General features: G+C 34.6%; 1 protein-coding gene across 1 annotated transcript; it reads left to right on the top strand.

Annotated features, from left to right (window-relative positions):
- Positions 1-1499: 1499 nt before the first annotated feature.
- Positions 1500-21206, top strand: LOC102805646 (uncharacterized). Its single transcript, XM_085497913.1, has 5 exons — positions 1500-1712; positions 11075-11778; positions 13911-13941; positions 14452-14638; positions 17109-21206. The coding sequence occupies exons 2-5, from the start codon at positions 11107-11109 to the stop codon at positions 19153-19155; spliced, it is 2937 nt and encodes a 978-aa protein (XP_085354039.1). The 5' UTR covers positions 1500-1712; positions 11075-11106; the 3' UTR covers positions 19156-21206.
- The last annotated feature ends 1763 nt before the right edge of the window (positions 21207-22969 follow it).

The following is a 22969-nucleotide window of genomic DNA, read 5'->3' as shown; positions in this document are numbered from 1 at the left end:
CATTGAAACCAGGTGACCAAGTTCGTGTCCAAAATGACAAAATCTGGACACCGGGAGAGGTAGTAGCAGCAACAGAACAACCCAGATCATACCAGATCCTAACACCCAATGGAAAAGTACTCAGGAGAAACAGAAGTCATATTAGGAAAATTCCAGGCAGCAGTGAGAAAACCAGCAGTGAACAATTACCACCAGTTTCCATAGAAGACAATATTGAATCCAATCGAAACACTATAAATGTTCAGAAGCCCAGTCCTAGAAAAATTGCAAAACCGGCAATTGTAACTAAGTCTGGTAGAGTTGTGAAACCAAACAGAAAATATCACGATTTCGTTAAATAGAAGTTGACTTAGTCATAACAGGGCAGAATAATCTCTTACTGAGTCACATGAAGTTAAGGCAGTCTACCCTTATCTCCAAGACATGTTTAAACATATTTTGAGTGTTACTACATAGACAAGTTTATTACTAAGTTGATAGAGTTAAGATGTTTCCAAAATTATAAATTTCGAGTTTAGCTTATTTATGAGTTCAAGTTTAAATATAAAGAATTCCAGAACTATATGAAAACTTTATATGACACATCAAACAACAAGACTCTTAAACTGTCAGTCACTTTTTATTAGTCCCGTTCTGTCCGTGCGTCCGTCCAGAGTCATATCTCTGAATCCCTTGGACCGATTCCGTTCATTCTTTGCATGTGCCTAGTATCTTAAGTGGTTCATATGCACATGCAGTGGTTTAGGGATTCGATTCAAAATGGCCGACTGGCAGCCATCTTGTTTTTTGAAAATGTTGTATTTTGGACATGCTTTGTCAGTTGTCATTCAAAGTTGGTACATAGATTATACATGTTAGGATACATGTCCATGGCGATTTATTTCGCAATTGGATCAAAGATGGTCGACTGGTAGGCATCTAGTTTTTTTTTTATGCGGTATCTTGGACATGCTTTGTCAGTTTTCATTCAAAATTTGGCACATACATGTACTTTATACATGTTAGGATGCATGTCCATGACAATTTGTTTAAAATCTGGTCAAGGATGGCCGATTGACAGCCATCTGACTTTTTGGCCTTACTACTTCCACAATTTCTGTACCATTTTCATTCGTATTTGGCACATACATCATACATATCAGTGTGTTTAATAATCAGATCAAAGATGGCCGAATAACGGCTGTTTTTATTTTTGGCCATATTACTATTACACGGAACACATGTTTTGATGTAAATAAACAATCTGTTGTATACGCCACTTGGAACTCAAGTTTCAAGGACACGCTTGCGACAACCCCTCCGCTTTAATATGACGAGCTCAAAGAGAACTTTCAAAAATTTAACGGGGACTGTGTCATTTTCAATGACTTTTTCATCTTCAAACTAAAGGGGATGTCATGGTGTTTTAGCGCCACCTACAGCTTATACTTGTAATTTATATGTGTTCGTTCTGCACATGCTCAATAAAGAAACTTTCCAACCGGACACCATCTTGTCTGAGTTATTTATAGTTTACACCCCCACCCCCCCGGTAGAAATAGAACTCTGTGTAGGAGATTGATTGACCCCTTTTATGACAGTGGGTTGCATTCCGCCTGGAACCAGCTAATCCTCATGCTGAGATTGGTCGCAGAAGTCATATTGTCTCTTGGGTAATTGCGGTCAGAAAATTTAAGGAAACATATCCAAATATTACGATAGTCGAAAATCAGGTACGTGATACGAATACAACCGAATTCGGCCAGATTTCAACTCGGCCAAGAAAAAAATGTACAACTCGGCCAGTTGTGAATGTCGAGGTGTAAACTGGTCATTGGTCAACAATTGTCACCTTCTTTCACGTCTGTTGCCGTGGCGGCATTTTATTTCCGGATGTTATATGCTACACAACATACTCAGTGACGCATCCGTTTCACTGACTGTTTTTGACTACTGTAACTCCCATGACTGATTTCAACAACGCAAGTTTACATACACACACAAACGCTACTGGTTCTCCGACATGTTCAAGTTGTTGATTTCAACATTGGCTGAACATTGTCGATTTCAGTGACGCAAATTTTCTTTTCAAAGAAAAAACACAGACATTACATCGGAATCACAGACATCACATCGGCGACCGTCTGGCTACGCTGTGTAACAACACAACACACAAAAAAAGAAACGCTCCTGTTTCCCCGACTGTTGTCGATTTCAGTGATGCAAGTTTTCAAAGAAAAGGCTCTGCTATGTAAAAACACTAAAACTAATGTTTCAATTTGTAGCAGTTTTGTATGGCGCAACATTTTATTGTGTGATCCTTAATGCATTTTATTTTTCAGATCCATTACAAAATATTGTGAAGATTTACGAGTTGCATTTAATAAATCACTTCTGTTATAGATAAACTTTATGTTACGGTAAAATAAACTACTAGTATATCTGCACCATCTCATGTGCAACAGGTTCAAAAGATGAAACCTTCTGAGCAAATACTGCAGCTATCGAATTGGAAAATAATTCTAAAATCGATCTATATCGCGTGTGTATACATATTTCTGAATCTGAAGGCATTCATCACATTAATAAACTATAAGGTTGTTGGATTTTTTAAAATTCACTAGTGTAATAATTGCATAGATTAACGGCTGACTAAATAGGGGAACATGTAAAAATTGTTAATGTACTATACTAAGTTTCGGGCATATTTCAAAGTAATCATGGTGTAATTGCGTCGATTAACGACTTGTACAACAGCGAAATAGTGTGAAGGTACCACACAGTCAGTTTTAAAAGTAAATGTGGAAATACTGTGGAAATTTACTATGCTAAGTTGCAAGGTTTTTTCTCTAAAAAAAACAACAGGTCGCAATGACAATGAATACACTATTGATATTCGTCGTGCTACATGCTCTCTGTTATAAGCTCACTTTCAATTATAAAACCTGTTTTATTATTCGGATAAAATAACTTGGGTTTTCATTCGTACAGTCGATGGCCTCGTCGTCATAATTCAAAGTATCACCTGTTGCATATTATTGAATATTGGTAATTTCCAGTTACATTTAACATTAACCATTTCTCTGACTGTAAAAAAGAGGAAATAATATATTATTGGTACTATATTAATTTTAGTTAAAACTTTAAAAATACGGTAACGACGCCGTAATTTGCGAGTTTTACTAGATTGATAAACGCCGAGGTTGGCTTTAGGTAAACGTAGTGTTCCAAGTTCCCAACACCGGAGGGCGTACGAAGTTTCCGTCAATGGTTGGACTTCGCATTTTCGTATAAAATGCGCGAATTGAAATTATTTCTGACAACGACACCACTGTGAAAGTATTTTATTCAAACACCGATGGTAAAACAAGTGAAAAATCTGTATATGACGACCGAAACTACACATAGAACGTCGGTACGTTTACTTCCGGGGCGTGGCATATAGCCACATTGTCTCCTGCCACGGGCGTGGCACGAGACTCGGCCATATAATAATGGACTATGCTTGAGTATGATTCACATGCGTCTTGACTCATGTCACCGTGATAATAATCCATTTGACAAGGCTACAAGTGTGATTCACAATCGGCGCTAACCCACGGTGTGTTTAAATGAACTAAGGCAGTAGTGTTTTAGATCATGGAACTATAGTTCCATGTTTAGATCGATTCACGGATGGCTTTGTAGTGGGTAAACAAGATTTATGCAAGATTTACTCACCAAAAGTTCTTTATTTTTAACTTGTCACTGTGCTTGGCAAACAGGAAAAGGCTACAATGCTTCATGCGCGGAACCAAGCTATGTATACATTGCATATATATTTAAAAACACAACGCGGTTATTACCAGATTGTTACATCATCTATACCATTTTTCTCACCCAATGTGATTACACTCACACATATATATTGTCTGTAGCTGGGGGAGCAGTATATATGAATGAAAATAAAAATAATAAGAACATTATAACGGTTAATCGCTGGAAAAAAAACCATGGATTTAATAAGATACCTCCAAGGAATAACAAAAACATTTTGGCAAAGCGTCCCGGTTTTATTGGAACGTTCACAGCCATGGCTGCACCCTCTAGCGGCTGATAGCCATAAGCCTAATTCTTTGCCAAATTCTGCTAGGAATGAAAACACCTTTACACGACTTGTTACTTTCAAAAAATAGTTTTATTTAGGAAAAGTACAGACCAATTTGAACACTGCAATTGGTAAATAAATGCAAATACACTGTTCTTGTAAGATACGAGTTATTGGTAAATAAATGCAAATACATCGTTCTTGTAAGATACGAGTTATTGGTAAATAAATGCAAATACATCGTTCTTGTAAGATACGAGTTATTGGTAAATAAATGCAAATACATCGTTCTTGTAAGATACGAGTTATTGGTGAATAAATGCAAATACATCGTTCTTGTAAGATACGAGTTATTGGTAAATAAATGCAATTACGCCGCGCTTATAAGGTACAAGTTGTTGTACATAGGGGAAATTCTATTTTAGTTGTTGAAAGTCACGGGACAACCTGGCAATATCATGAGTGCTTGTGTTTGTGCGTATCTTGAGAGATCGACGCAACCCATAACATATAAACCAGCAGTAATAAGTTGTGTGTTTCAATAAAAGAATGGACATATTTGGCATAAAAATCACAATGGAAATACTGTTGATAACTACACGTGGTCACACCTTTTACCGACTTGTTAAAGAAGAGCTCCCCTGTCGTATGCCACCAGTCAAATCGCGCCTCGCACGAGGTGTTTATTCATCCATGTCTGTCGATTACAAGTTAGTATGCCCACGCTTGTAGCTATGAAGTATTTTACGCACCGATCACGCGAACTCCATTGTTTTTGTGACCATAAAGTTGAAAAAAAAAAACATGACACAAATTGATAATATACATGGAAATATGAAAACAGTGAAAACTGTTATTTCGAATAACGATTGCGCCACATTTAAAAAATAAGTTAAGAAACATAATTTTGCTTTAGAAACCTACCTTGTTACCTTGCAAAATATTGAGATGCGCGAAAATCTAACTAAATTCTACCTCAGTGACCATAACTTGAAAATTGAGACACAAAGAAACACCCCCGAAAGAAATGTTCTATTTGAAACGGCAAAAACTAAAACTTTTCCACCAAAGACACAATTCATAGCCTTGCTAAACAACAGTGGTCTAACACTCCCTGTGGCGAGGTACCCGGAAAGAAATATTTTGAAAAAAGACACCAACCCCAGTGACAATTTTAGTTCGTTTTATTTTATTTATTTGTTGTAACCTTTTCTATCGCAAACTATGCCTCGAAAGCGACATGTCGAAGTTTAGTACAGGCGGCATCATCAATTACGTACTCACTTCTATTCATGTTGTTAACATGAATTTTTTTCTTTAAACAATGATCTGCCGCCAATTTTTTTCTTTAAACAATGATCTGCCGCCAATCGACGGGTCATTGTTTGCAACTTAGCGTATAAAGTACAAGAAGTCGGGCATTTAACTTGGCGACAGAGTGGGACATCTTGCTACATTGTTACATTCCGACTTCAGTTCTCAATTTATTCACGCAATCTCCCCCACGAAAACACATCCTAACAAACCACAACAATGCGGACCCTGAAATGTATTGCTCAACAACCAGAAGCACAACGTGCAAAGAAACAGTTTGTTCAGATATGAACGCATATCGAATATAATTTATACCCAATCTGTTTTGGATCGTCCAAACCAGGGCCGGATCGTCATGGCAACATGTTGCTTGCTTGAGTGGAGTGGATCGCCAACAGCCTTCCGGTTTGTATATACAATAACATTGCATAGTTTCAAAACTGTTGTATTTCATTTCCACTGAAGATTACTACATGCCTCTCACCATTCTTGATTAAACCCTTGCCGTCCGTGCAGTATTTATTTTTTACATAAATAACACGGCGCTCGTTGCTGCCGCTTGTGACACGGAAACAATAACAAGCGTCTAATACAAGAATCACACCTTGCAAGATGTGTTAATTAACCATGAGGGTTACACCACGGTTACACGAACTCCAACGTTTTTAACCATAAAGCACTGCGTCACTGAAACCGATAATCCTTGTGGCCATATTTTATTTTTTAACAATCGACAACCCTTTCAGCATCACTGAAATCGACACCCTTTGACGCCCGTACATTTTTTTATATTGTATTGTGATTTGACTCTGGCAGTCTGTAATACAGCGCTCGCTATTGCATCACTGAGATCGATAACCCTTGGTGCCCGTGTATTTTTTTTAAACATTTTACTGTGATATGACAAAAGACACAGCGCTCGCTATTGCATCACTGAGATGGACAACCCTTGGTGCCCGTGTATTTTTTTTTAAACATTTTACTGTGATATGACAAAAGACACAGCGCTGGCTGTTTCGTCACTGAAATCGACAACCCTTTTTTTATTAACAAAGCACGATAGACATCACTGAAATTGCGCTCGCTATTGCATCACTGAGATCGACAACCATTGGTGCCCGTGTATTTTTTTAAACATTTTACTGTGATATGACAAAAGACACAGCGCTCGCTCTTGCATCACTGAGATCGACAGCCCTTTTTTATTAATAAAGCACGATAGACATCACTGAAATCGCGCTCGCTATTGCATCACTGAGATCGATAACCCTTGGTGCCCGTGTATTTTTTTTAAACATTTTACTGTTGCGTCACTGAAATCGACACCCTTTGACAAACCCATTAACACATATGCTGGCCGAGTACGGTCACTGGCCGTGATCGGTCACTGGCCGAGTAGAATTCTGGCCGAGTTCACAAGTTCAGTACAAGGATCGAGATTAACTGCGTCAGGGTTATCTGCATTCGTGCCCCTATCTATGTACACACATTTTGAAAATGTTGTTTTGGCTTTCAAAAATAATACCTGTTTACAAAAAACCTAACCAATTTAAACGTGTGAGGGGGTGAAAATATACTACACCGTCCCTTGCATAAAATGGCGACTTTTAAAAGTGTGATTATTTTATTAACTAAGACGTTTTTCGAACAAAATGTTACGGTATTGTTTTCTGAATTTTGACAGCAGTGGTCATTTCATGTCCACAAATGTGTGTAATCATGAACTGCTTGATTGGGAAAAACTAAATATTCAGCCTAATTTTCTGAAAACAGAGTGACCAATGGCGGAAGTGGAATTTGTCAAAGTCGAAATCGTAAAAAAAAGGTCGACGTTAGCTGGCGACAGACATGACGTTATTTTTATTTTCTTCTTCTTGACATTTGTTTATATTGCATTTCCTCTTGTTGGGTTGTAATTTTGAGCTATATATAAGCACAAACAAGGGAGTAAAATACTACAGGACATTGAACCATAAACCACAGCGAGGCCGTCGGCAAACCATTCAAATTCAAACGAGATCACGTTTGGCTGATGCAATCAATGCGCACTGTTTTGAAATTAAGACAGAGTGAAGGGGCATATATTTTTGGCTGGTACTTCTTTTTCCAAAACACATAAAAACATTCAAACTTAGGTGAATCACTGTAGTTAATTGAAAAATCAGAGTTTTATTGGGATGCAATTCAAGTAAGTGTTTGAAACATTAAATAAACTAACACTGCTACATTTTTGAATAAAGCTCGTCTTTTGGAGAGGCTTAGATAAGGCATACATTTGATTGTTTATTGTGTCTTATCAGATGCAATTGAAATGTAGCTCATTTGTAAATATACAGTGAATGCTGTGGAACAGTAATATTTAACAGTGGACTATCTCTTGATTGTTATATTTACATTACATTGGATAATAACATATTACTGTTAACCATAGGGACTTGTCGACTGGGGCTAACCCCCTAGTAAGCATAGGATTATTTCCTTATTAGCACCTTGGTTAAAAATAATTCTCATAAGGACATGCTTTGTCATAAAATAATGACTCATCAAAGGTGTTCACTAGTAGCTTATTACTGGGCTGGGAAACAATTCACTGTAAACGAATAAGAATCGGGTTCTAAAAGCAACCTGGACACATTTGCATACATTCAGACTTTACATATACTTAGTGTATCCCATGAATTTCAGGTGAAAACATTGCATTGTTTTCTGAAAATCGTGGTTTAGTCATGTTGGCAAAGTTCGGCAATTAATCTGTCATGTGACTCTTATGCAAACAAATGATTACTTTGTATGTTCAAATGTGGTAGGTAATTTGCATAATAATTTGTTTTAGTAAGTTCATTGTTCATCCAACTGTTTGCATTAAATTTTGATACATATTTTGTGTAGAGTGAAATTTAATAACAGCTTCCAATTAATCTGCATTTTAATTAGCTAATTTGCATACTAATAACTTTTCAGCTTGTTAGTCCCTGTTCGAATGCAGTCTAGAAATTGGGACTTACCGGTATGTTTTGACCTTTGTCGATCTGTGTGTCCGTGCGTGCGTCCAGACCTGTATCTTAGACATGCTTGAACCAATCACAATCAAACTTCACACATTCATCATCCATAATATCATACATTTGCACATGAATTTGGTTCACAATCTAATTCAAGATGGCCGAATGGTGGCCATTTTTGTGCTGAAAAATCATCAAAATCAAGCATTTATGGATGAATTTGGTTTACGGTAAACTTGGTACATATGTTGGACATTATAGGACCTTGATGCACATCATTTTATTTTTCAGATCCAATTTAAAATGACCATTTTTTTTTAATGAATGCAGTTCTAGTGGCATATCTCTGCCATGCTTTGACTGATCATGATCAAATTTTATATATTCATTATACATCATGACATAGATATATTGGCTTGACTATCTAATTCAAAGTGGCCAAATGGCAGCCGTTTTTGTGCTATGGGTTCCTGATGCACATCATTTTATTTTTCAAATCAGATTGAAAATGGCCGACTGGCAGCCATTTTGTTTAAATGAATGCGCTTCTAGAGCCATATCTCTGATATGCTTTGACTGATTATGTTCAATATGTTTTATATATTCCTTTTACATCAAGTTATAGATATTCAAAATCGCCGACTGGTGGCCATTTTGTTTTAATTAATGCTGTTCCAGAGCAATATTTCTCAATATGGACAAGTACTCGTTTGACAATCAGATACAAGATGTCAATCATTTTAATGATAAAAAATCATCATAAATCAAGCATCAACTTCTGGATCCATACTTCTGACATGTTTATGTTCCAACTATATTATTATGAACAAAACTATATATCTCAAATTTGATAACTAACGGGGACTGTGTCATGCACGGCTTGCCTATTCTGTTAATAACAATGGTCTGCAATGAATTTAAACTTGGTATATATGCATATATATGCATATTAGGCATATGCATATCATAGTTTCTAATAATTATAATCTGTTTATTTTAGGTAGCTAATTTACATACTAAGACCAAAAAATAAATTGTGTGCACTTCGAAAACAAGTCGCGTATGTATAATTTTTTGTTTTCATTGAAAATCAGTTTATTTGCTCTAGTTTGCTGATTAGTTAACAAAACCCATGTTTAATTGTATTTACAGTAAAGTCTTTCAAATTTAACCAAGATTCAGGATAATACATTCACATTATATACATTACATTGTGTAGAGTAATATATGATAGTATTTGAAATTACTTTGTGCATATTAATTAGCATACTAATTAACTGTTTCAGCTTGTTGTTCTGTATGATAGCAATATATTATTCAAATGGCTTGTTACTTTGTATCCCCATATTGTGCTTAGTTGAATATTCAACCCTTGGTTATAATTAATCTCTAATTTGCATATTCATTAACTATGTTTTGTCTATGTTCTAAAAATTAGCTTCACAAATTAAAACGTGCTACACATGTGCATTTTATTCAGTCTTGATTAGTGTATTTAAATATTTGTAGCAGTGATAATTACTCTGGAGGGGGCTTGTAGTTTCGTCTCCGTCTGTCCGTCCGGAGTGATTTCTCAGAGATGGCTGGACTGATTTTGTTGAGACTTGTTACAAAGACAAAGGGACCATCCATACAGATGTACTTTTTTTACTTTTTTGAAATGATTAAATATGGCCGACTGGCAGCCATTTTGATTGTTAATCATGGCTTTTGTCTGTCCATTGATATTTCTCAGAGATGCCTTGACGGATTTCAATGATACTAGGTACAAAGACACAGTGAGGAGGTACTTTGTATACATATTCACATGGATTTATTTCCTGATTTGATTAAATATGGCTGCCTGGCGGCCATTTTGAATGTCAAAATCATGTAAAATCCAGTTTTTTGGGTGTGTCCATCATCATTTCTCAAAGATGCCTGGACCGATTTTGCTGAGACTTGGTACAAAGACAGAGTGACCACTGGTACAGATGCACATTGATTTATTTTTTAAGGATCAATTAATGAGCACATTTGAATATTTAATTATTGATTTGAATTCTTGTTAATATCTAACTAATAATCCAAATCAGACCAAACTTGGTAGAGACTTAATCTGTCAATATACGACATGTGCTATGCAATATTGAGTTTCAACTTAATTAACAAGCTCATTTGCATATTTAAATAATTTTGAATTTGTCTTAATATCTTGTGAACTAATTGTCTGAGTGAGACCAAACTTGGTATAGACTTACTTGATCAATATAAGATGTGTGCTACGAAATATTGACTTTCAACTTAATTAATGAGCTAATTTGAATATTTAATTAATTTTGAATTTTTGTTAATATCTTGTGAACAAATAGTTCATGTATTTGGTATTTAATATTGACTCAATTGAATTTCCATATTCAATTGATTGTGAATTTTTGTTAAAATTGATGCAAATTTTACCAAATTTAATAGAGATATCCTAGCTGTTAACTTTGAGTAACATACTTTTCAACTTAATCTTCCTACCCGATTGTATACATATACATTCAAACTTTATAATTCATAGCCAACTATAATCACATCTGACAAGTGGGAGCTGTGTCATCTTCATATGACTTGTTTACGTTCATTTCATGTCTGGTATTGTTTTGTCTTGAATATAGATTTACTTCTTTCAGAGTTAATTAAATTCCAAATTTTTCATCTCTTACAGGTACTTCAGTGACGTCATAAATAAGCAACAACATGGCAGTGTACACTAAAGACAAACAGAATGGTGCTAGATTGGCAGCCCTGCTGATAAACCAAGGCACAGATGTTGTCAGAAAGTTGTTTTCCTCCACTTTTCTTTCGAAACTGACACTCTCATCGCTTTTAACGAATCATGAGTCTGAAATTCGAAAAATAACCAATAAAGACCAACACAAGTTACTTTTCCCAGCAAATCAGGCTTCACTTGACAAATTTGATCTAACCCTACTGATAGGTTTTTTTCGTAATCTGGGCCATAGGTATAGTTTTCCCTACTCAAAAAAACAAAACAACCCACAGACCGGAGATCATAGTAATGCAGCTGATTTAACTCGGATAAGACTTTTTAGGAATAAGTTGTATGGACATGTCACAACAACTGGTGTTGGTAATGATGATTTTAAGAAACACTGGAAAGAAATAGAAAGTGTCCTGATCAGGCTTGGTGCTGATAAAACTAGAATAGATCAATTTTTGAATGACCCACTAGATTCTGAAATGGAGCTGAAGTATATAGATATGATTATTGAGCAGTCTAATATGGATGTTGAAGTTATGGATCTGGTAAAACATGTACATAATGATGTTACTGATATAAAGAAGGGCATCAAAAGAATTGAGAAGCAAGTGAACACCACTCCTCAAGAGCGTAGCAAGCGTGTAAAAGTAAATAAAAATTATTTGTTATCATATTCTAGATTGGAGTAGCTAGATGACAAATCGGGAAATATGAATGAGTAATTCCCGTCGGACGTTAGAGCAAAATAAAAACAATTTTAGGTCTGTCTTAGATTAGCTCAACCATGGCAATTTTGTAATTCTTTTTTTTTAATCATGGTCCGCCACAAAATTACCACAAACTCATTCTTAAAATGAAATTTTATATAAAATATGAAATTGCCAAGACTGGGCCAGTCTAGGTCTGTCTGTCTGTACATGTATACAGTGTAGTTTTTAGAAGATAACTGGACCGATTTTGACAAGGAATAATGCCACACATATGCATGTCGATTTATTTTTCGTTCTATTAACTTTTCTGGTGGTCATTTTTGCCCAAAATTAATATTTGAACATGTCATCAGTCATTTCTCAAGTATGCTTGAGCCAATCTTATAATTGATATGCACTTTTACTGATTTTTTTTCTGAAGACTCCTGGGTATGAGGACCATGTTGATTTTTACTTGTGTCTCTGACAAGTTTGTGGGGTGTTTTTCAATGAAATTTGACCATTTTGTTTAAATTAGGCACAAAGGCAAGACATAATGGTTGCATATGGGCCAGTTTTATTCCTACCCTTTTTTATGTCCTCAAATACTAATGCATTCAAATGACTTGTTAATTTGTGAAATGAGATTATTGTGTCATTATTTGTTATGAATAGGACAGCTGGTGATTGTATTTAAAACATTACAGATACAAAAAATTTACAAGATTTTTAGTCCCCGTTCGAACGTAGTCCGAAAACGGGGACTTATGTTTTGCCCTGTGTGCGTCCGTCCGTGCGTCCGTGCATCCGTGCGTCCGTGATCACCTGTATCTCGAACATGCATGGACCGATTAAGTTCAAACTTCACTCATACATCACACATTATATGGGACATATGCACATGCATTTTTTTCATGATCCGATTAACGATAGCCGAATAGCGGCCATTTTAAGGCTGAAAATGCATCAAAATCGCACATTTTCACCATTCCGGACCCGGATCTCAGTTATGCATGGACGGATTTTGTTCAAATTTGGTACATACATTAAACATAATAGGACCTTGATGCACGTCATTTTTTTGCGGATCAAGTTCGAAATGGCCGACTGGCGGCCATTTTGTTTTAAAGAATTCAGTTCTGGATCCGTATCCGAGACATGTCTGGATTGATCAAGTTCAAACTTCACACACACACATGGTACATCATGTCACAAATAGATATGTGCATTTGTTTCATGATCCGCTTAACAATAGCTGAATGATGGCCATTTTAAGGCTGAAAATGCATCAAAATCACGTATTTTCACAATTCCGGAACCGGATCTCAGTCATGCATGGATGGATTTTGTTCAGATTTAGTGCATATATTAAACATAATATAAGCTTGATGCACACCAATTTTTCTTCGGATCAAGTTCAAAATGGCCGACTGGCGGTCATTTTGTTTTAAAGAATTTAGTTTTCGATCCATATCTCGGACATGCCTGGACAGATCAAGTTCAAACTTCACATAACATCCATCAAAGGTCAAAAATTCGTCAAAATTGCACATATTCACCATGGGTGAATTTAGTTCACACTTCATGCATACATTGTACATTATGGTACCTTGAATCACGTTTTGTTTTCCAAATCGGGTTTTAACTGAATACAGTTCAGCATCCATATTTCAGGCATGCCTGGACAGATCAAGACCACACTTCACACACATCATACAATGTGTTATACATATGCAGGTGCATTTCGGATCAGACCACTGAAAGTGGTCTGAGATTTCGGCCATGATCTGCTTTGAAGGTATATGTCACTCAAATATGAACGGAACGGGGACGTGTCATTGACAATGACTTGTCATTATTAGTTAAAGCGGGGGAGTCATCACGTATGCATGCGTCAGATGGCCATAGCGTGTCAATGTTTACAAACAAGCGTCTACCCATGATGTTTATGTTTTTAGCGTGTGTTGTTATCGTCGCTTGAAACTCTAGTTCCCGCAGATCACCACCCTCCCGCTTTAACAGATATGTTATAGGTGTATTATAGATTTTACAAAAATGTTTACATTTCCTTATACTCATTTGTGTTGCAGTACCACCATTCAACCAAGAAAACTAAGAGAGGTGCGTGCATTGTATATTTTTTTTGCTTTCTAGATTCAAGAGAGTAAAACACACTGAAAAAGTGTATTTTCACCACACATATTTGCAATGGTTCATTTGAACAAAATAAGTCATTCAGAATTTGTACAGGTGCAACTGCTTAGTAATTTATAGGTCTGGCTTTTTTGAAAACCATGATTAATTGCAAATAATGCTATATATATTTTGTATGTTTGATATGTAGAATGTTGTTGCTTAGATATTGGCAGGCAATATTTTACAACAGTTTACTATAGCACTAATGATGTCACATCACATTAGTTCTGAATTGTGTGAATCAACAGATTAGATGGCCACATTTATTTTGACTAATAGATAGCTTGTTTTCATTTCAGCTTTTGTAAATTTGACGAAAATGGTCAAAGCTTATCTCAAATCACATGAATGCTATTATATTTTTGTCTTTTGTCTTCATATATGGACTATTAGTTAAACCCATAAAAGTAAGGTTTTCTTATTTCTGTGATATAGATAAAGAATTGGAAGTCAAGTTAAGAGAAGAATTGGATTGTCACTATAAGAGGATAAAATATGTACAACCAATTCCAGGGAAGAGAAATCATGAAGTGGATCTGAATAAAACTTATTCTGTTCTCAAATTGGTTGATAGAAAACAAAGAGAGATTCAAAGAAAACGTGGCAAGTCAGATCAATGGATGTAAGTATGAAGTTGTGTTCTAGCTTTGACAGCTAGTATATAAAAACTGGTCCTTATAGATTCTGCTCATTTTCCGTTCACTGAGAAATCTAACATATTGTGTGAAAGGTGCTGACCAGCAAAATTTGAATGATTTAATTTCGAACTTGCTTCAATCCCCATTAGAACTCATAATTCGGTCTCCGTCTCTCCAGAGGCCTATTTCAGAATTCTGTGGATGAAATATTTGCATGTGCCTAGTACTTTATCTGGGACATATGCACATGCAGTGGTTTACTGATTTAATCAATTTGAAAGATGACTGTTTTTTATCATACTACTATATCTCCAAGACGCTTAGGAACCATTTGACATATTTGACATACTAGTATACATCATTCATATTAGAATTCATGTTTGTTTCACAATCAGATCAAAGATGGCCGACTGGCGGCTTTTTGATCATACTACTATATCTCCAAGGCTTATGAACCATTTTCATTCATATTTGGCAAATGCATCATACATATAGGAATACATGTTCATGTCAGTTTGTTCTATAATCAGATCAAACATGGCCGACTGGCATCCATCTTTTTTTTTAAATCTTGGTGGTATCTTGGACAGGATTTGTTGGTTTTCAAACATGATACAAACATTATACATGTTGAGATACATGTCCATGATGATTCTTTTCATGTTTTGTATGTCTGTACATAAGCCTGCATGGAGAAATGAAATTCAGTTTGGATACAAAAAATGCATGAATTATTTTGGAAAAGTCATTTAACACATCTATATATTCTGTTGATACTGAATCAGCCAACTATTCACTCTATTAAACTTATTAAGTACTAGTATGCTGGTATGCTGTTGGTACATATTACCGGTACTTTTTGGCATGAATAACATTTCCCCTAATTCCAACAGGGGACTACATGTATGTCATTAACAATGACTTGTTTGTTATAACTCAATGTTGAAATGCCAATCTTTCAGAAAGAAATATGACTTTGAAGTACCTTTGCTTCATCAAAATTGACCATCACATTTGTATAGCACAGTATTAGGCATGGAAATACCCTCAACATATGTTTGTCAAATCTCATCTGATGTGTTGAAGCCACTATGATGCAATAACCTTTGTCCTGTTTTTACCTTCGATTTCACCCGTAACGCATAATCTTGCAGTGAATGAAAGTACATTTACATTTTATGATAATTTTTGTGATTGTTTTCAATGAATGTATAGTTGCATGAGAACATAACAACGGCCTTTAACCAAACTTTATACAAGTATAATATAATAATATTATAGAATATAATATTTTGACGAGTAATAATTATTTTTTTTTGTTTACTTATTATTAGAAAACTACCTGCCCAATTGCTTTGATATTGATATCAGATTTATTCATGTCATTTATTCATGTCATGACTATATCAATTAATTTTTAGTAAATACTCTGAAATGTGCACAGTGTATAGTCACTGTGCATGCATGCATCTAGAGCTGTATCTCAGGCATACAATGTATCATGACTGATTCTTTTTAAATCACTCTCATATACTTAACACCTAGTCTGCTACACATTCATGATTTGATTAAAGATGGCCGACTGGCAGCAATTTATGTTGTAATAATACATCATGTGCTGGCTGATTTACTTCAAACTTGGTGGAAGGATTAACCATTATGGGTAGTTGATGCACACCACTTTGATTTGTAAAAATCGACTCAAGATGGCTGACTGGTGACCATTTTGTTTTTGACAAATTTGTGTTATATGTTAATCTCACTTCAAACGTTATACAAAGAAAGCACATCATAGCATACGTGTGCACATACAATGATTTTATCATCTGCTCAAAGATGGCCAATGCTGACCATTTTAGTTGATATATGTAACAAGAGGCTATAATCAGGTATTTTGACGTGTCCTAAACCAGATCTTGGTCATGTGTTGTTTGATTTTGTTTGTTTGTTAATAGTGAGGAGTAATCATGCAAGCACATTAATTTGATTATCAAAATCTACAAGGTACTTGCATATGTGCAATTATTGGAGCTATAAAACAGCAATGTAAAAAATGTTTATGCACAGGAGTAGAAGCTAAATGAATTTTAAATGTGTATTGTTGAGAATGAAAAAAAAAATTAGGTGCTTTGGTCATTTTATGAGTAACAATAAATACGAATAAGATTCATTCACCTACAGTCACGACCAATCAGTTGGCGTGCCAGCTAATAAAGTATAAAAACATACTCTTATTGTCCACTTCATAACGAACAACATACTTCTATATGCTTATGGTCTTAATGTAATTAAACACAAAACTGAGACTGTGCTTTCATCGCAAAATGCTTGTTTGTGACAAAATTGTTTTATTTTTTATGGCTAAACGACAACGTTGAAGTGTACTCACAGTAGTACGAGTATATGTGCATATAAAACTTCCATTAAATGATTATAATTGCATATTTATAACAGGGTAGAATCAGAAGACAAAGACATTGATCTTGAGAAGATATTCATCTCATCTGATGATGCAGAAACCCCACGACGTATACTGATTGAAGGGGAGGCCGGTATTGGCAAGACCTCATTATGCAGAAGACTTGCTCATGATTGGCAAAGTCAGAAAGAATATATTAATGATAGATTTAAATTTATTTTTTTACTGGAAGGGAAAAAATGTAGTAAGAGTCTTAAAGAAGAGTTAAGAGGACAGGGTTTGATATCTGAAGCCATTGATTGTGATGAAATGTGGGAATATTTGAAGAACAACAATGAAGACATACTTTGGGTTATTGATGGTTTAGATGAGCTTTCTATATCTAATGAAAGTGAAATTGTGAAACTAATAAAAGCTGATATCTTTCGCAAATCAACTGTGATAATAACATCTCGTCCATGCATGGAGGATTTGTTAGATCCTGAGACAAATTATTTTGACAGAAAAATTATAAATTTAGGCTTTACTCAGGAGACTGCAGTTTCATTAATAAAAGAACATTTTAAATCTAAACCAGACCTTTTCAATATATTTGATTTAAAAGTCTTAGAGCATTTTTCGAATATTGAAGATTTATTACGAAATCCCTTAATGTGTATCATTCTTTGCTTTTTAATAGAAGAGAAAGGTGAGATGATCAGTAACCCTGACATTAATTTCTATCAATTGGTCAGAATGTTGTCAGATTGTCTGTTCAACAGATTTTCAGCACAACACAAATCTGAGTTGACTGAATGCAAAGACAGAACCAGAATGATAGCTTTTAGGGGATTGATGCAAAGAAAACACATGTTCACACTGAAAGATATAAATAATATCATTTCATCCGATTTAAAAGCTGATGATGTCTTGTTTCAGACAGGATTATTTATGAAAGAGCTCAGTGTTACCATTACTGGAGATGAAAATGACTTGTATGTCTTTCCACATAAGGCAATACAAGAAGCATTAGCTGCTCAATATGTATATTCACTTACAGATGAGTTGGAAAGAAAGGAAGCTATAATTGGAATTTCCCGCTCACGCTTATTTTGGCCTCCTGTCATATTAGTGTACTTGTGTGTTTTATTTACAGACAAAAATGACACCGACAAACTTAAAGAACTATTTAATATATTTGTCTATCATCTCACGACACATCATTGTCCAAGTGGACAACCAGTATTATCTGGATCCTCTGACAGCACATTTATAGAATGTTTGTTAGTTTCCAATGGTTATCAGTATTATGCAAAGAGTTGGTCAGAGCGGTTCTCATCAAAAAAGTGCATCTTAGACTTAACCTCAGGCACAAAATGTAAACACGTAGCTGCTTTGGATAGGTTGGTTAAAGAAAGAATGTTTGCAAACACTATTACTTCTGTTAAAAGTTCTTCCGATAACGATAGACATTTAGTTTCTTCCATTCTCAGCAACTTGCAATCATTAGAAGCTATCACTTTACACCGTAGTAGAAACTATATTCCATTAATTCAGGAAAATATGTCAATATTTCAGAAAGTGTACACAGAATTGTGTTTATATTCTTCTGATATATTTTTTGATCAACAATGTATTGAGGTATTCAAACTGTTAAATATCTCTTCAATAAGAGCATCAATTACATATGTACCATTAACAGTTTGTCTTAATGCTGATAAATTTGTATATAGTGTTTTAATAGCACCAGATATTTCACCCATCTTCAAACTTTTGAACCAGCTATTGGAAAATCACATAAAAATTGAGCAATACTCTCTCGATGAGAGTCGTAGAACATTTATTAATATTGGGCCATATTATTATGAATCTTTTTGTCATAAATTCCTTCCGCAATTTCTGAGACTTGTACACAATTCAGATTCCACTGTAACAGCATCTAATGACAAAGACTTTATGGAGTGTTTCATATCGGTTTTGAAAGATAAGAGTAAAGATTTCGGCATTGAGGTGACACGTGAAAAATCCCGTAAAGGGACATTTGGAGATGATATAATAAGTCTCTACACTGGCAAATGTAAGTGGGAATTCACATTTAGATAACTGCAATAATATTCAATGTTATGCTTGTAGAATTTGGAATGGGGGGGGGGGGTCTCAAACCTCTTACCCCAGAACATCCATTAAATATGTGACCGTTATCATTACATTACCTTTCAGTGTGTGTCCATGCTGTCCTCCTTTCATCTACAAATTTTAATTTGTATGACCTTAATCCTATGAACGACAATAAAGATGAAGGGAATACCTTTGTTGCACTGTGAGTATTAGACATTAGTGTAGCGATAGTGATAATTGCAGATTTAGAATTCACATAATATTCTAAATGCTGGGCATTGAATTTAATAGGAATTAAGATGTACAATAGACCCTGTTGTATTTAGAGAATTGTAGTTTGTTTTTTCTTGTATCTTTACCCAAATCTCTTTTACATTTGAATAGATTTTAGAAGGGGAGTTACAGTAGGATAATAGTATTTTTATTATATAATTTCCATTGTTTATCGGAAAGTAAAAGTTAAAACTTGTACAATACAGAAAGAAAACACTTGAATGCACATCATTCAGTATATATCTCAATAAAAAATGCATCAATGTTGCAATAAGTGATGTAATAATAAAATCCTTATTGCAAAAAAAAATAAATAAATAAAAGTCCAGGCATTATATCCAAAGAAAGCTCATTTCTTAAAATGAATGATTTATGCAGAAATTCCCCTAAAATTTTAATTATATTTCTGTCATTACTTTTCATTAAATATGTGAATTTTTGCTAGTTGGTAATGACTTCTTTGAAATGAAATAAAATACTGGAAATAAAATCATTTCTATCTGTTTGATATCATGGGCAAACTAAAAGAAAGTGTAGTTCGTCTTCAACTTCCTGTAATGGGCACTGTTTACAAATTCTATTTTCTAATGGGGTTTTTGGATTGGTATGTCTGCCTTTTTCAATGGCTTAGATTATGAATACTTGTCCTGAATCTAGCCATTGATATTCTTTGATTATTATTCAAAACATTAAGGTAATTTTCATGATTGTAATTCATTTTAAATTGAATGTATGTTCTCAGTTTTGTTTTTTCATTTGTCATATTCTCTCTCCAGTATGTTATGTATTGTTGTTTAATAGTGCTGCTAATTTCCTTAATATTTTGATGAGATAGTTGTGATGTTTTATATTCTACATCTTTCAAGATATTTTTGACTGATGTTTCTCATTGTGCTTTTGACAAAGTCTAATCACTTAACGCTATCTTTGTATAATTATTTTGTGACTATGACATAGGACCAGAACTTAATCATATTAATTTTCACTTCAGTTATCAATGGAAATGCTCCAATTTCAGATGCATCATTTGCTGTGTTTTTATTAAGCCCAAGTAGGTGTTTACTGAATTTTAGATGAACTTTTTCTGTTTTAATTTTGTTCCAGTTATTGTTACTCATATTTTCCATTCCCCAAATTTCATATCCATACAGTAAAATTGGTTTGATACATATATTAAACAGATGGATGTATGTTTTACAGTCTGTTTCTTTTGGTAAAGACTGCTTTAGTGCATACATGGCTTTGATTGCCTTATCTGCTAAGTTGTCTCCAGCTTCTGTCAATTTACCATTAAACTGAAAGATTATCCCAAGATAATTGTATAAGTTGACACAGCAAAGTTTCTCATTTTGATAATAGAATTTTTCATTTCTTTGTAGTGTTCCCCTTCTGAATATAAGAATTTTAGTTTTCGCAAGATTTACTTTGATTTTTCATGTTTGGCAATAATCTTGCAGTTTATTTAATGCATTTTGTAGGCCTTTTTATGTTATTGAAATTAGTACCAGATCATCAGCGTAAAGTAGCGAGCTAATTTTAGTGTTGTGTAGTGTGACCTGATCAAGGGATCTGTCTTCCAAGTATTCACTCATATCATTCACATATAAATTAAATAGTGTGGGGCTTATAACACAGCCTTGTCTCACACCTTTTGTTGTCTCAAATATATTTGTGATTGTGTTCTCTAAACGAATGCATGCTTTCGTATTAAGTAATGTATGTACAATGTATGCCATGTTCAAATAAATGTAGAATAGAATGTACTCTTTTGTTGGCAATGTACTTTATATCTCTGGTGAAATAACAGTTGATACTATGCTTTCAACACATCTACAATCTATACATGTATATTTTTACCTCTCTTGGTCATGTCGAAGACAATAACGTATTTTTTAGTGTCTTTGGACATGACATTGTTCCTGTAAATGCACACACAAAAATTGTCTTAACAGCGATAGCTATGGCACTGATAATCACATTCTACAAACCATTGTAATATGTATATATGCTAAAAAATATGGGGCTGATGACAGGTTGAATTCTAAAGTTTAACCTTTTCACCCATCAGTTCCCTGTTTTCTTCACAAATTCATAAAATAGTCCTGTTTACGGTCTGCAGAGACAATGAATCGAATTTTTTGATTGAAAAATGAAAATTGACACAAATTTTGTTTATTGGCTCCAAAATTAGGATTCATTTCAAGAAATATTTAAGAATATAAGAAAAAATGAAGAAAAATTTGGATGAGAAAATTCTTCTGTTGATCCACTTTAGTTTTGTTTGATAGAGGTAATTCACACTGGTATAGGTACTGGTTCGGTTCATGTGTGTTATATCTGGTTTTAATGTAACTGTATTGTAGTAGATTTTAGATATCTAACTTGTTATGTTTATTTTAACACCTTTATTACATTTTATAAACCAAAATAGATATGTAATTCATTCTATAAGGTTGTAATAAAGAATTATCCTATCTTATCATAGTACAAATTATATTTATACTGTTATTATACAGTAAATTTAGCACTGGAAAAATCTATTGTTCCTCCATCCCTCATCTAAAGGTTATATCAAAACTCAAGCCCATATGTGGGTTGTAAATGCTTTTACCAAATGATCTTCGCTCTGAATGCCATGGTGTAAAAATGACGAAGAATGATTAAATAGAAGTGGCACATTAAGAGGAGTGTTCGATGCCTTGAAAAAAGCAACACAATTAGGCAAAAAAAAAATTATGTTGCCCTCAAGTCAGAAAATTGAAAAATTCGGTCGGTCAGATTTTTTTTTTTAAACTCGTGAAAACTAAGGGTATTGTAAATGGCCGAGGTATATGGGAATCAATGAAACACATGCTAGATATTAAACACAAAAATCAAAGTGTTTCTTTTAGTCTTTTGTATTTAAATACAGATCAACCCGAGGTTCAAAGTCACCACTTAACCCCCGGGACCCTGGGGATCAAACAACGGTCCGGGATCGATAATTTTTAGAGGTAACACTTTTTTACTGCTTAAAATAGTGAGTTTAATAATATTTGGGCCTATTATAAAAAAAATGTGACCCGATATTTCATATTTTTCGGTTGGTCGCTGAGGGCAACAAAAATTTTTTCAAGGTTGCTAGATCTGAACAGACCATCATGAACCACCGACTTCTCAGCGGCGTAACTCTGCTGACTAGTCACACCTAGACTGTTGACAGTCTAAGTCACACCCATCATGATAGATGATGTAGTTAACTGTTCATGTCTTCCAAACAACTTTTTGAAGATCTTAACCAGGATGAACAGAGGCGACGGCATGAAACTTTGCTTTGGGGGGGGGGGTGCTCACAAACCTTGCGCCAAAGGCGTGATCTTACTAGAGGCATGCTCCCCCTTGAAAATTTTGAAATAATACTGTAATTGACTAAATCATTCGGGCTGATGGTGAACTGTTTTGGTTTGTATCTTTTGTGCTGGATTACATGCACCCAAAAATACTTTAAAAAAAGTCAATTATTGGTGTCGTCCCATGTATGTTTATA

Source organism: Saccoglossus kowalevskii, chromosome 4, assembly GCF_978046115.1.
Source record: "Saccoglossus kowalevskii chromosome 4, keSacKowa6.1, whole genome shotgun sequence".
In the NCBI taxonomy this organism is placed as follows: Eukaryota; Metazoa; Hemichordata; class Enteropneusta; family Harrimaniidae; genus Saccoglossus; species Saccoglossus kowalevskii.
The sequence above is the reverse complement of the archived record's forward strand: the minus strand, read 5'-3'. Positions and strand labels throughout refer to the sequence as shown.